The sequence below is a fragment of the Trypanosoma cruzi genome, genomic scaffold (genome assembly GCF_000209065.1).
Source record: "Trypanosoma cruzi strain CL Brener 1047053516259 genomic scaffold, whole genome shotgun sequence".
In the NCBI taxonomy this organism is placed as follows: domain Eukaryota; phylum Euglenozoa; class Kinetoplastea; order Trypanosomatida; family Trypanosomatidae; genus Trypanosoma; species Trypanosoma cruzi.
This window is the reverse complement of record NW_001849462.1, coordinates 63,111-77,547: the sequence shown is the minus strand read 5'-3', so window position 1 is coordinate 77,547 and position 14,437 is coordinate 63,111. Positions and strand designations below refer to the sequence as shown.

At 55.3% G+C, this 14,437-nt stretch overlaps 5 protein-coding genes and 3 pseudogenes across 5 annotated transcripts, besides 5 other annotated features; all 8 read right to left on the bottom strand.

Annotated features, from left to right (window-relative positions):
• Positions 1–922: part of a sequence feature (areas not merged during assembly with more than two copies in the genome that could not be assigned to a particular haplotype) that runs on past the window's edge.
• Positions 665–766: a sequence feature (T-rich).
• Tc00.1047053504155.150 (surface protease GP63, putative) lies at positions 849–3,032 on the bottom strand (the record flags this gene model as incomplete). The annotated part of the gene is made up of 1 exon (XM_812754.1): positions 849–3,032. The coding sequence occupies one exon, from the start codon at positions 3,030–3,032 to the stop codon at positions 849–851; it is 2,184 nt and encodes a 727-aa protein (XP_817847.1).
• Positions 923–1,082: a sequence feature (haploid, non-Esmeraldo-like haplotype).
• Positions 1,083–12,560: a sequence feature (areas merged during assembly that could not be assigned to a particular haplotype. This can correspond to areas where the two haplotypes were merged or to regions with more than two copies in the genome that were merged during assembly.).
• Tc00.1047053504155.140 (mucin TcMUCII, putative) lies at positions 4,597–5,247 on the bottom strand (the record flags this gene model as incomplete). The annotated part of the gene is made up of 1 exon (XM_812753.1): positions 4,597–5,247. One exon carries the CDS (start codon positions 5,245–5,247, stop codon positions 4,597–4,599), a length of 651 nt encoding a protein of 216 aa, XP_817846.1.
• Tc00.1047053504155.125 lies at positions 5,980–6,693 on the bottom strand (annotated as a pseudogene).
• Positions 7,540–8,943, bottom strand: Tc00.1047053504155.110 (annotated as a pseudogene).
• Tc00.1047053504155.100 (uncharacterized protein) lies at positions 9,737–10,180 on the bottom strand (the record flags this gene model as incomplete). Its single annotated transcript, XM_812752.1, has 1 exon — positions 9,737–10,180. One exon carries the CDS (start codon positions 10,178–10,180, stop codon positions 9,737–9,739), a length of 444 nt encoding a protein of 147 aa, XP_817845.1.
• On the bottom strand, positions 10,213–11,139 carry Tc00.1047053504155.91 (annotated as a pseudogene).
• On the bottom strand, positions 11,701–12,894 carry Tc00.1047053504155.80 (mucin-associated surface protein (MASP), putative; the record flags this gene model as incomplete). Its single annotated transcript, XM_812751.1, has 1 exon — positions 11,701–12,894. The coding sequence occupies one exon, from the start codon at positions 12,892–12,894 to the stop codon at positions 11,701–11,703; it is 1,194 nt and encodes a 397-aa protein (XP_817844.1).
• Positions 12,561–14,437: part of a sequence feature (areas not merged during assembly with more than two copies in the genome that could not be assigned to a particular haplotype) that runs on past the window's edge.
• Positions 13,351–13,974, bottom strand: Tc00.1047053504155.70 (mucin TcMUCII, putative; the record flags this gene model as incomplete). The annotated part of the gene is made up of 1 exon (XM_812750.1): positions 13,351–13,974. The coding sequence occupies one exon, from the start codon at positions 13,972–13,974 to the stop codon at positions 13,351–13,353; it is 624 nt and encodes a 207-aa protein (XP_817843.1).

Below are 14,437 nucleotides of genomic sequence, written 5' to 3'. Positions count from 1 at the left end.
ACCCCAAGAGCAGGCAACGTCACACATGGCGGGCATCGTGCAGCCGCGTCATCATTACAGCACGGGACGCAAGCCCACGTCCCGCTGTCGCCAAGACCTCACTGCAGACCACTGTGCAAATACTTATTTTCTGTGTGCTGGAGAAACGGGGAAAAATGAGGAGGAGCACAGGGAGGCACATCAACAGAGCAATAGGAACAGCTGGACGACAGCGATACATGCGGCACGGCCCCAACCTCAACAATCACGCACGGTGGCAGCACACACCCATCGAATAAAAAGAAAACAAAAAAAAACACGGCGGCAGGGTGTGGCTGTGTGTGTGGCGCTGCGGGTGTCTGCCCGCCCTGGCCGCAAAGAAAACAAAACAAGAGGGAAGAAATGTGTGCTCCGCCCCACAGGCCCTCGTCGCACGCCCACACGTCACGGCTCCCTCAGCGCGCCGTTCGTCGCGGCCCCGCCTCATGCGTGCAGCAGGCGAGGCGCACAGGGCCGTCGTCGTGAGCGTGTCGGTGGGTGTGCGAGTGGAGCGGTTGGGCGGGAAACACACGGCACCCCTCGCAGGAAGAGCGCAGCAGAAACAAACAATTGTAAAGAGTAGAGTAGAAAAAAGAACGTCCATAGTGATTGCCCCCAAAAGCAAAAAAAGAGGGATGCGGGAGTGAGAGATAAAAGAAAAAGAAAAAAACACAAAATAATTTAGGAATAAAAAGAAGTAAAAGAAAAAATTAAGAACGCACAACAAAGCAAAAGCAAGAAAAGCAAATTATCCTAAGGATAAGTTAGTTCTTGGAAGTAATTGTGTGCTCGGAAGGTCGCAAGTGCTCCACGCGGCAGCCAGTCACTCCTCACAGAGCCGCAAACCACCACAGTCCCAACAGAAGCAGAAGCAGCGATGGTAGCAGTCCGCTCTCACGCATGGTGCCGCCATCACCTGTTGCTTCCCCAACGGCATGGGAGTTCGAAGCCGCCGCCTTCCCTACACTTCCCTGCGATGTATTCGCCGGCACGTGCTGTGTAGTGGCAGATTCCCCCACCGTTTTATTTTGCCCTGCTTCACGTTCTTGTTGAGGCTGCCGTGATGCCGCTTGAGCCACTGGAGCTTCAGAAGCTTTGCCTGCAATGGAAGCTTCTGCATGAGATTCTTCTGCGGTGGACGCTGCTGCACGTGGTTCCTCTGCATGAGGTTCCTCTGCAGTGGACGCTTGTGCTTTAATTTCCTCTCGAGGCTGCTGCAATGCCTCTTGCACCCGTGGAGAAGGCATTTCTGCAAGAGGTTGGACTGGGGAAGACGCTTCTGCATGAGGTTCTTGTGCAGGAGGCAACGCCGAAGCAGCCACAGACTCCTCTACTTGCTCCTCTTGCTCTTCTCCTTTGTCATCCTCCAACACACTCGGAATGACAAGACTGCTGCCGTTGCCGGCAATGGTGCACACCTCAACGTACTTCGGGCACTTGATCTTTCCATCTTTCTCAAAATCTTTCAACGTCACTGGGATTTCTCCGCCATCGGGGCAATCATGCCACAATTCACTGCTGCCGAGGTGCTTCACCTTCACTGTGCCCTCCTCACACGACACCTGCGCGCACACTCCCTTGACGTTTTTATGTTTACCGCCATCATTTTTCGACAGTAATTCCGCATCCAGGCACCACGAGTCACCGCCAGTCAGCGACCCAGGGAGATAATTTACACCTTTTTCCGAGCACGTATTGTACTTTATCCCAGACGTGTCGTGAAAGTACAAAGAAACTACAGGGCAAACGTCCTTATCCGCAGGGCTCCCCTCGTTTTCAACGATGCTTGCGGTGCACGTCCCGACGTGACGGCGGTCGGAGGTGCAGCGAAGCGTCTCCTTGTCGGTAGCATCGCAGAACATGTGAGGATACTTGGCGGGGAAATCCTTGGCTTCTTTGCACTTCTTCTCCAGGAAGTCGCAGCCACTGCGGTGGCCCCAGCTCATCGGCTCCGCCATGCTCCAATTCACGCGGTAGTATCCCATATCCGCAAAAACCGCCATCGTCAGAGCCGTGTAGTAGCCGGCACCGACTGTGGGAGCCATCAGCTCGTCCCGCGCGTGGCGCCCCTTCCAGTGAGGGATCGCTTTCTCCCGAGTGCCACCTTCGTCCTCCAGTTCCATGCCCTCGAGAGTCTTACAACCAAAGTGCGCTTTCGCCTTCTCCTGAACGTGATTCCCTGCCACCATCTTGCGGTGTGTCCCACGCACACTTTTCTCAAAAGTTTCGATGCTGCTTCTTTCAATACTATCATTACTGAACCCAAGAGCATGCGCAATTTCGTGTGCGGCAACGCGAACGCTCCACGCCGTGTCAGTCATGTACTTCGGATCAAAGTTCATGGCGCCAATGGAGGGGCGAAGATCTCCCCATGTGTTACAAGTTGCCGCCCAAACAGCCCTGCCATTCGTGCCTGATGGCCCAGCAGCAGCGTAGATGATAAAATCAAAATTAGGCACACCACTTTTTATGTGTTCAGTTGGAACCGTAAACCTGTCGCACGGACTTCCCATAGTCCTCGGAACCGTTATCTTCTCAGGAGGGGGTCTCACAAGTAGTCGCTCAGCGTGCAGTTTGACAGCACCGGGGAGAATCTTTCCAGTGTACAATCTCTTCTTTTCAACTGACAAGACATGTTCTTCTTTACAAGTTATCCACTCCCCCAAGATGTTGTCGCACTCATCCCCATCATTTTCGCAGTACGTCTTTTTCCCCCTCGTGCTCTTCAGTCCATCCGTGAACACCCCGATGCGGATCGGTTCCCAGCCACTGTCGTCATCCTGTGCGGCGACGGTGTACGCCTGCATGGCACCCTGTCCCTTGCGTGGCACCTCATGCAACACTGCGGTCGGCAGCGGGCCGCTACTCCCCATCGTCTCGTCATATCCACGGCGGTGCTGCAGAGCGGGTGCAGTGGCAATACACGCAGTGGCGCAGTACATCAGCAGCAACACCAGAAATGGGTGTAGCGGCGTGGCATGGCGTGGCTGGCGCATGGCCTGAGGTGAATGCATTTCTTAGTTTCGTGTGAGTAGCAGCGCAGCGTGGCTGCGGGAGGCGGAAGGCAAAGGAAAAAGAGAAATAAAAGAAATAAAACGATTTAGTGCAAGGGATGCGTCAGGATGCGGAACAAACAGTGGAGTAACAGGAGACCACAGAGGCGGCAATACACACCGCGTGCGCACCGACTCCATCAATGGGAGAAACCGTCAACCCGTCGTTGACTGAGCGTCCATCACCGTCGCACACATTCCTTATCGGCCGCAACGCTCCCTGCACGCGGAATGTTTAGTCTGCTATCCTCGTGGTGTTGCAGTATTTGTGTGAGAGTCCACCAACCTGCCACCACTTGCACAACGCTCTCTCTTTCTCTCCCAGCAGCTCATATCATATGGCATCACCGCACGGCAGCCTCATCGTGATGCCCAGCCCTGGAGCGGGGTGCAAAGCGTCGTGTGTGCAAATATATTTTACTCTTTCTTGCGGTGCTCGAAAAAAAGCGTAACGGCATTGCAATTGTCATGACTGTTTCTCCCCGTGCTGCCACTGACCGAGATGCTACTGTGAACGCACTGCGTGGGAGTCACCATTTTCGCCGTTGCTCTCTTCAGCGGCCCACGAACACACCGGCCGTTCCAACACGGTAGATATGAGAGTTGCCAAATACAGCCACAAGCACCAACACACCGACCTCCACAATGCCCTCCGTGACCCTCCGTAACGTGCGTGCGTTCTCAGCATTCACGCCAGTTCACAGCTTTTTAAACACGGCATGGCGTGTGTGCATGTGCTTGTGTGTTTGGCAGCGCCTATACTTGCGGAGCAGCTGTGCGCCACAAGAGAGTCTGAAGAAAGCAACGGCAGAGAGAGGCAGATAGCACACACGCAAATTACTCATATCATCGCACACACACACACGCAGCCGCGGAATGGGTGCACTCAACCACAAAATCAAAAAGGAAAACAAAACAAAAAGCCGAAGCGTGGGACGACCAGCGCACACACACTCTCATTACTCCCGTAAAGCAAAACACACACACAGAGGGAGAGAGAGAGGTCGCCCACTCAATGCAATAAAAACAAAACAAAACAGTTACGGTGCTCCGCCCATGCAGCCAGGCAGGACGGCAGCGGTGCGTGTCGTGCAAAAGAGAGCACCAACGGGCCTGCATGGGTGTGCATGCATATATACAATGGGCACATTATTGTGTGTGCCTCGTGGGGTGAGGTGAGGGCGAGAGTCCATGCAAGGGGAAACACACAGAGAGAAGGAAGAGTGTGTGTGCGGGCGGTGCACGGCTCTCTCACACTCACTCTCACGCGGCCACCACCGCAGCCGCAGCCGTACAAACCACGAAACAGATGGAATCAGTGCGATTGCAGAACTCGCACACCGTCCTGCAAACCAGAAGTTTAAAAAGCAATATGAAACAATAAAGAAAGAAAAAACCCAGGGCTCCAGTGCGCATGCATATGAGTATGTCCGCGATGCGTTCAACGTGACGGATGTGGGAAGCAACGCGGAGCACACAGCACGGCAGAGGCAAATGAAACAAAAGAATCATAATTACTCCTACTTTATACATCGGACCACAGTAGACGTACACATGTCCCCGTGGCTGAGTGCTGGCACGCACAGCCCGCACACACCTCTTCAGCCCAGAGTGGCGTACGCCAGCGCGCATACGGCGAGCAGCAGCGGGGCACACACCCACGCAGAGCTGCTGAGGCTGCCGTCGATTTCGCGAGGACGTGACGGTGCGTGGGCCGGGTGGTAGTCGTAGTAGGAGCCTCCGGTGTGGCGGTGGTGGTGGCTGGCGCAGCGGTCGTGGTGGTCGTGGCTGTCGTTGGTGCGCGTGTTGTAGTTGTCGTGGTTCTCTTGGAAAGGGCTTCGGCGTTCTTGTCTGCTTGTTCCTCGGATATACTTTGGCCACTTTTTGACTCTGTCGTATCGTTCGTACCTTCTTCCTGTAAGATAACGGTCACATCAGCTGATTTTTGTTCCGGACCGGTCGGAACTGGTTCCTTGACGTCAATTGCTTCCTCTTCCACAACAGGCATCGTATTTAACGGCCTTGACAAACCCGCATCCTCATTTGGAGGCTGAGTTTTATTCGTCGTGGTTATATTGGAAGAAGCTTCAGGCAATTCAGGTGCCGCGGCACAGACGGACGGGCAGCAGCACAGGGCAAGCACCAACAGGGCGCACAGCAGACGGCACGTCGTCATCGTGAGTGTGGTCGTTCAGTGGTGTGGAGCTGATCTGCACAGTGAGGGACATGGAGAGCAACAGGGGAGACGAGAGGTGCGGCAGACACACACAGAGGGCACACCACATGAGGAGAGGGCAGCAGCCAGGCATGCACCGTACGCCGCACACCACGCACGACACACACTCCAATCCACGGCAGCACACACACACACACACAGCCCTGCCGCAACACCAACACACAGATGGAGGAGGGAGAAGCAAACAGGAGCGGCACACAAGGCTCCACCGCATGCACACACGGCGAGAGCGGTCCGTCGTGCCTGCACCCCTCACGGAGGGTGCGCACACACAAGAGAGGAGGTGCAGCGCACACAGCAACACAAAAGCAAAGTAACAATAATAAAAAAGGAATGATCCCCACGCACCACGTGGATTGTTGGTCCACGGGAAGTGCAGCCAATATTCATCACAAAAACAGATCGGTTGCCTTCGGCCCTCGTCCATATTCAGCGCACTCCACTTCATGCAGGCACCGCCACCGCAGCAGCAGCAGCAGCACGCATACGTGACAATAAGACGCAAAGGATGGGAGGTGGCTTGGAAGGCCGCGGTGGTGCTGTCGCTGTCGGCGGTGGTCGTTGTTGCTTCGTCATTGTTAGTGACTGATGTTGTCGTTAATTCTTCCGGCTGTTTGACTGGGAGCGATGTTAAAAGACAATTGTTTCCCTGGCAGTCATTTGATTCCTCTCCTTTCCCGTCGATTTCTGTGCTCGCCGCTGTGGTAGGCGAGACGCTGACAGGGCTGCCAGCACCATCTGACCGAACTTGGTCTGCTGTGTTCTCGTCCCCAGTCCCAGTGCACCAGCTGCTGGGGGCGGTGCCGGCCGCATCAATCAATGGGTGTGTCCGCAATCGATAGGAACTTGCATCGACAGGGACGTCTGCACCGACGCTCGGGGATGGGGGAACAGTGGCGACAAACAGAACAGCGCATGCCGCCTCGGAAAATCCGCAAGGCGTACTGGCGCGGACAGCGTTGTGGTCTCGCGGCGACGGAAATAAATGGCGGTGCGAGTGGCGTCCTCGTCGTGCGTCCCCTCCGGCCACTCCTTGCCGTAAAGCATTGCCTGAGCACATTGGATTCCACCTGAGAGACCAATTAAAAATGTTTTTTCCTCTAAATATGTTGTACTCGCATGTGGCGACGGCCGCCCGCAATGCCTCCAGCGGATACACCTGCGATGCACGGTCAACGCAATCCACATCCACTCGTCGTGCACCATCCAACACCATCTTTTCCTTGGAGCTACGAACAACACCGGGCACACACTCCTTTGCGGCCGTCCACGGCATGCGCCTGCGGTGAGGATCCGGAGAAAGTCCCATTCCTTTTGTGCAAAAAGTGATGGAACTGACGCCGTTAAGCGCGTTCCGGCGAGGGCAACAACAGCCCGCCGCAGCACTCACGAATGCCCACCTGTTGATTCCTGCGCGAAAAAAATAGACAATGGAGGGAAAAGCGTGCACAAATGCCCTGGCAAAAAAGGTCAGCACTAGTGGATGAACACTGAAGCCGTGGGTGCATGCTCCACAAATGTCTTTCCTTTTTTAGCCGCCTTCTTAGTTGCATGGAAATGGCCCGCAAACGCACACGCAAGAAAACAAAGGTAAAAGGCAAGCAGCGCAGCCGTTGAATCACACACACGTGCATTGTATGAAACGCTTCATGGAGAGGAACGGAATGCAGGAAGAAGCGCACACAATTTCCACAGACACCCGCAATCGTGTGTGATTGCATCTGTTCCACTCTTTGGCCCTCGATGCATTCCTGTGCGTGTCTCGCCCGTGAGTCACAGTGCCGTAGGGTGCTAATTCCCTGCACAAACGCACCTCAGGACGCAGCGAGGCTCCCCAATGAGCACCTCACGGCCATACCTTTTGGATATCTCATGGACCGAGCGCCTCTCGCTGCAGGCCACACCACCCAAAACAAGCAGCACTATGCGCTGAGGAGTTGTGAGGGCAATCGTCCCACCACCACCGCCACACAGATCGGGATGATTCTCCCACTTGCCACCACACCCTTGAAGCGGCCCGGCGTTTTTCCCTCATGCTCCACTGTTTTGACCACAACTCGCGCCATTTGGCCTCATCGCATGATCGCGCTCCACCGATGCCAACGACAGCCCAACCCGCAGCATCCTATTCCTGCCCGTCTCCATAATCATGCAGCTCTGCTTCAGAAACGGATCCTCGTCCGTCGCAGCGTTGCTCGCAGAGGCACTCGTGCTCCGTTAGCTCTGCGCCGACGCCGTGCTCTCTGGTTGCACGCTCCCGGACCTCCTCGCCAGATACTCAAGATTCGCAGACAAATGGGCTTCGGGCGTCAGTCCACCGTCTCGGATCAGCTGCTGCTTATTGGCCTCCGTCAACTCGTCGGTGCTGCTCGCAGTCACAAGCGACAGGAAAAGACACAGACGCACAGGCCGGGACGTTGCGGCATCCCTCGTCAGGTGCCGCACACCATCCACGTATTTCCTGAGGAGTTTGTGCCCAACGGCGATGTCTTGTTCCACCCCCCACACCTCCGCCATTCGCTTCTCCCAGTACTGTGCCACAAGCCTCGCGCAAAAAATCGATGTGCAGCGACGGTCTGGCTTGCCTCTCCCGAAACTCCGGCGGAGCCCGCACCGCACTGCCCAGCTTCGCAGGATTGGCCTTCGGCTCCCCGCCCTGCGCCAATCCCGGGTGATACGCGTGGAGTTTTTTCAGCGCCGCCGAAAGCTCCTACACGCACTGCGTAAGAAAACAATGACGGTAGGAGCACTAGTATACATCTTCCTCATCAATTACTGCCGCTTCGAGCCCAAACCCAGACGATTCCTACGGGTCTGCTCATACAATTTATTCTCCAGCGGCATCAGGTCATCAAGCAGACACTGACATGTGCGTTGGTGCATCAGCGGCGTCACCGTGACACAGCCCCAATCAACGATGATCCGCACCGGGTTGCCGCAGCTGTCGGCGCCCCTAAGCGAAATCCGGCTCGTCGTAGCAGAGCCTGAAAAGCCCTCAAAAAAGGTCCTGGCAAACCCATGGCAGATGCTGCCTCTGTTTTGGTGGCGAATAACAGGCACACCGTTGTTCATGGCGTGAAAAGCCGCCACAATAAGTGACTCAGCAACGTTCAAAACGGACTCTCGAGTCGGCGGCGACAGTGGCGACAGCAGCTGAAAGAACTCATTCTGCATGCTGGGGTGGAACACCAGCACTTCAGTGGCGGCGAAGTCTAACATACTGTCCTTGGAACGCATCGCCCTCGGCGCTATCCGAGCCCGCACCAGTTGAAGGCGGCGATGCGGGGTGCACCCCAACGCAAAGATGTGTGCATCCCTGTGCGGGACCTTTGCCATCCAATCCTCAGCCACGCGGCTCACAGACGAATCCTCCACGGCAAAAAGTAGGGCGCAGGGCTGCTGATAATCGGCTGCCGCGGCGTCATGAGGTCCCCGAGCAGCGTCACGCCGTGCTCCATGAGATCATGGAGACGCATTGAGCAGTTTAGCACAGCCGCAGCATGGGCATCGCAGTAAAAAACTTTGGACAATCCATGAACGGCGTCAAGCATCTGATGGAACATATGATCCCGCACACAACCACAAACGCCATTGCTGGGCTCACGCGGCTGCCAGCTTCCGTCGGCCTTTACCGCACCAACCCGCCCCGCATACCATGTCAAGTAGAAGTCACACAGACAATGTGCTTGGATATGCGTGTGTGTGCCTTGTGTGCGCACATTTGACTCGCACCGTTTTTTGTGTATGTGCGTCTCAGAAAATCCAACAAGCACACAAGCAAAGCCATACGACCATACGGTGGCCCCACATCGGCAACCAACACAAGAAGAGCAGTGCTCATCGGGAGTATCACCAATTTCAAACACAAAGTCAGACGGAGTACACACAGCACATGCATATGGAGAAAGAGACCCATTGAAATGGATCGTTTTCTATTGGGCTTCCAGTGCTGATTGCAGGCCAAGCAGAAGGAAGCGCAGTCCCCTTGCAGCGCAACGCCGACCACACCACAAATCGATAGAGTGTTGCCACGGCGGCGGCAGAGACAAGCAGAAGAAGCAGCGGACAGGGACAAGCAGCAGCAGTGTGTCATCACGGGGAGTCGGGGACGGGCCTGCTCGCCGTCCGTCTCGCTGCTTCGATCCCTGCCGCCGAGAGAAGCTTCTCGCGGTCTGTCGGGGTATCCTGGCCGGATCCACTTCTCCTCGGTCAATAAATTCCTTTCGGGAACAGCCGTGTCTACATCCTTCGGTGGTGTGCCGTGGTCGGGATCAATGCTCCCCGCAACGGTGACGGATGCCCCTGGCAATCCTTGTTCAGTAGATGCCGGTGAAACCGTCCTGCTCCACATGCTCTCTCCTCGCCGTCCCACGGAACCACCGGAAGTAGGCTACCGCTGGTGGCGGATATCGTGCACACCTGCGCGTGGTCACGGCAAATAGCGTTTCCCCCAGCGCAGGGTCGAGCGGCCCACGCAATCGTCGCTCCGTCCGTGCATGGAACAACGGACGTTGCCCTTTTCAGTCACTTCCAAATGCACCTGCATACTGAGGCACCTCAATGCCGCATGCGCTACAGCACTCAGATGTGTCTCCTCCGGGTCCCTCGCATCCGTCGTGTTGGTGGGAAGCGTGTCCAGACACCACGAAGATGACTCATCCCCAGGCATCGCAGAAAAATATTCTCCCCTCCAAATAACAGCGGCAGCATCCCTCACATCCAGTGCGGGATCACTGATGGGGCAACTGTCCATCGGGCGTTTTGCTGACATTTCAAGGATACTCCGTCTACACCAACCGCTGGAATACCGGTCCGACGCGCAGCATCTGGCAGAAACGCCCAATGCGCAAAGCATGTAGCAATATTCACTCATGTTCGGTGCGAAGCGCTTCCTCTGCAGCAGCCGGCGCCCACAATCGGTGCCATCCGCTCATCCCTCGCGTGGCGCTGTGACCAGTGCGACTCCAGCGTCCTCCCGCTCCCATCGTCATCCTGCAGCTCCATGCCATCAATGCCGTCGCAGTCGTGGTGCTCCCCTGCAGGCATCGCGGCACTCGTCGAGTGCACCACCGCCAACAGCGCTCTGCCACGCACACCGGCAACATTCCTTACCATGCTGCGGCCTGCCATGTGCGGGCAGGTGAACCCGAGAGCATGGGCCAACAGGTGCGCGGCGAGGCGGGTGGCGATGCATCCGTGAAATAAAACTGACAGAAAAAGTGCATGGCGCCGGCGACTGGACGGCCATCCTCCAGCGTGGCGCACGGCAGTACCCACACACCGCCAAACGCCGCAGCCACGTGCAGCACCATGAAAGCATTGAAAACACCAGCGGAACGATGCCCAGAAGTTACCGTAAAAAAACTGCAAACGCTGCCCGTGGCAAATGAGGACACAGTCAGCGGACCCTCCAGTGGCTGGAAGAGCAGACGATCCGCATGCGGGTTTACAGCAGCAGGGACAGTCTCCTCGGCAAGGATGTTCTCGTGCGCAAAGGTCAAAGCACCATTCTTACAGCCAAACGCGTCGTCCAAAGAATTTACTGCGCAACGCCAAAAGAAGCCGCACTCCTTCCTGATGCCACACGGGTTCCTTGTTGAAGTCTTAATGCGGATGGGCACCTTTCGGTCCTTCCAGACGCCGCTGCACACCCGCAATGCATCCTGCGCCCTGAGATGCATTTTCCTCACCGTAAACGAGATAAACCTCGCTGTGGGAGCGCTCCACATCTTCTCGAAATAGGGAATACTTCAGGATGAAAGCAGGACACCCGCCGACAAATCACATCGCACAGATCATCAATAGCAGCACCAGAGGCGATGCAGACCGCATGGTGACGTGAATCAAAGGACTCATTTCATAAGCCAAAGACAATCTTAATGACTTTACAAGAATACAAGAAACTGGCGCTTCCTCAACAAAAACGAAAACATATATAAAAAAGAAAACTCCAGTGTCCGCATCCAAAGCATGCAGCCGATCAGAAAGTGCAACGTGTGCACTCAACCACAACACAATAAAAACAATAAAACAAGAACAAGGAAACGAAGCGTGGGACGACCAGCGCACACACACTCTCATTGCTCCCGTAAAGCAAAACACACACACAGAGGGAGAGAGAGAGAGGTCGCCCACTCAATGCAATAAAAACAAAACAGAAACAGTTACGGTGCTCCGCCCATGCAGCCAGGCAGGACGGCAGCGGTGCGTGTCGTGCAAAAGAGAGCACCAACGGGCCTGCATGGGTGTGCATGCATATATACAATGGGCACATTATTGTGTGTGCCTCGTGGGGTGAGGTGAGGGCGAGAGTCCATGCAAGGGGACACACACACAGAGAGAGAGAAGGAAGAGTGTGTGTGCGGGCGGTGCATGGCTCTCTCACACTCACTCTCACGCGGCCACCACAGCAGCCGCACACGCAACAACAAGAAGAAGCAAAAGAGGGGAGGTGGTGTGGGAGACCGCAGTGCCGCCGTCGCTGTCGCCTTTTGTAGCCGTAACATTTGTTTGAGTGATGGTGGCTGTTAGTGCTTTTTGTGGTGCCGCCTCAGTGGATGTGGGAGCATCGTTGGTATTACCATCTTCGGGCCCGTCTTGTGGTTCTTTGGTGTTAGGCCGTTGAGCGCCGTCGTCAACCTTGTCCTCCTTGTTGTGAGCTCCACCAATGCCGCTTTTAGATACAGATGATACTACTGTTTCCGCTGGAAGACTTGTAGGTCCATCCTTCATCGAATCTGGTGTGTCCGTGTCTTGTATTTTTTGGTTTGGCTCACCATTTCCTGAAGGTGTTTCCGCTGCTTCAGGCGCCGTTTTACTGTGTGACGGTGACGTCGTGGTTGTCGTTTCTGTTGCATTCCGTGAGCCTGTTGATGCTGTTGGGTTTGTTTCTCCTGCGGAAACGGCTATTGCTGGTGGCCGCTCCGCTGGTGATACTGCCGTAGGAAGTTCTTGTGGCGCCGGTGATAGATTTGCTGGTGGTGGTGAAGGTTCTGTTGGTTGTGATACCTCTTTGATTCTTGGTTCTAACAGTGCTGGGGGGTCGCTTTTATTAGGGGACAACCCGTTACTGCGGCCGGTACTGTCTTTTTCCCCATCCGCAATTTCACCGCCACCAACATTAGTAAGAACTTCAGTTTGTTTTTTTTTGGTATCGGACAACTGTAATTGTGCATCAGAATCAAGTGTTACCGTTCCATTCGCATCAGGCGGCAATGCATCTTGAGGCCCTGATTCTGAGTGATCCTGTTTTCCTATGGGGTCCACTTCCTTTTGGAGTACATGTTCCTCAGGCGGATTTGGATCCAATTCCTGATCGATATCGAGAGATGATGATTCTTCATCAGAAGTAGAATCCAAGGGTTCACTTTCACTTCCATGAGGACTATCAGCCTTTGAACCTCCACTGCCACCATTACTCCCACCTGCGGGAGGAGATTGACCGACAGCTCCACCTCCACGTTCGCCACGAGTTCCGGGATGACCAAAAACAACATCGACATCCTCAGCGTAGCCACCGCCGGCACCGCACCACAGCACGCAGAGGGCACACACCAGCAGCACACGGCCAGTCATCATCAACGCCATCACTCCCGTCACTTGCGTGCAGCCTTCAGCACAAACTAACTCCCCGTCAACTAAGAGCAAAAGCAAAAGAAGACACGGCCGCTACACCACGCACAGCAAAAAATGGCAACACCCCAGAATCAGCAGCGCACACCACGAGATAAATGAAATCAGTACAACTGCAGAACCTTCAAACAGCCCTGCAAAAGAGAAGTTTAAAAGCAAGCAATAAAAAACAGTAATTAAAAAAAGAAAAGAAAACTACACCCGGGGCTGTGCTGCGCATGCATAAGAGTGTGTCCGCGATGCGTTCAACGTGACGGATGCGGGGCACAACGCGGAGCACGCAACACGGCAGCAGAAGCAAATGAAGCAAAACACAATCATTATTTCCTCTTATTTTATACAGTGAACCACAACACACGCGCACAAATCCCCGCGGTTGAGTGCTGGCACGCACAGCCCGCACACACCTCTTCAGCCCACAGCGGTGTACGCCAGCGCGGATGCGGCGAGCAGCAGCGGGGCACACACCCACGCAGAGCTGCTGAGGCTGCCGTCAATTTCGCGAAGACGTGACGGTGCGCGGGTGGTCGACACAGCTGGCGCCTCTGTAGTCGTCGTGGTTGGTGCCTGTGTTGTGGTGGCTGGCGCAGTGGTGGTTGTCGTGGTTGGTGCGTTTGTGGTTGTGGTCGTCTGGGCTGGAGATTTGTTTGTCGTCTTGGTCGTCTTTGCGGGATCTTCGGCTTTCTGACCTGCTTTCTCTGCGGATGGGTGCGTGAGACTTTGTGTCTCTGTAGTACTGTTCGCAACTTCTGTCTGCAACTTACTGAGTGCGCCTTTTGATTGCTGTTCCGGATGTGCCAAACTTTGTTCTCCCACTAAGACAGCTTTTCCCCTTTCCGTATCGGCCCCCGTATTTAGCGACTCTGACTCACCGGCCTCCTCAAGCGGTTCCTCTGATGGAAGGGACAGTGTAACGCTGGGGGTTAAAGTAACATCAGGAGCTTGAACTTTTTCAGGATCCTGCGCAACGCATACGGAAGGGCAGTAGCACAGGGCGAGCACCAACAGGGCGTACAGCAGACGGCACGTCATCATCGTGAGTGTGGTCGTTCAGTGGTGTGGAGCTGATCTGCACAGTGAGGGAAATGGAGAGCAACAGGGGAGACGAGAGGTGCGGCAGACACACACAGAGGGCACACCACATGAGGAGAGGGTAGCAGCCAGGCATGCACCGTACGCCGCACACCACGCACGACACACACTCCAATCCACGGCAGCACACACACACACACACAGCCCTGCCGCAACAACAACACGCAGATGGAGGAGGGAGAAGCAAACAGGAGCGGCACACAAGGCTCCACCGCATGCACACACGGCGAGAGCGGTCCGTCGTGTCTGCACCCCTCACGGAGGGTACGCACACACACAAGAGAGGAGGTGCAGCGCACACAGCAACACAAAAGCAAAGTAACAATAAAAAAGGGGGAGATCCCCGCACACCACGTGGATTGTTGGTCCACGGGAAGTGCAGCCGATATTCATCACAAAACGGTTC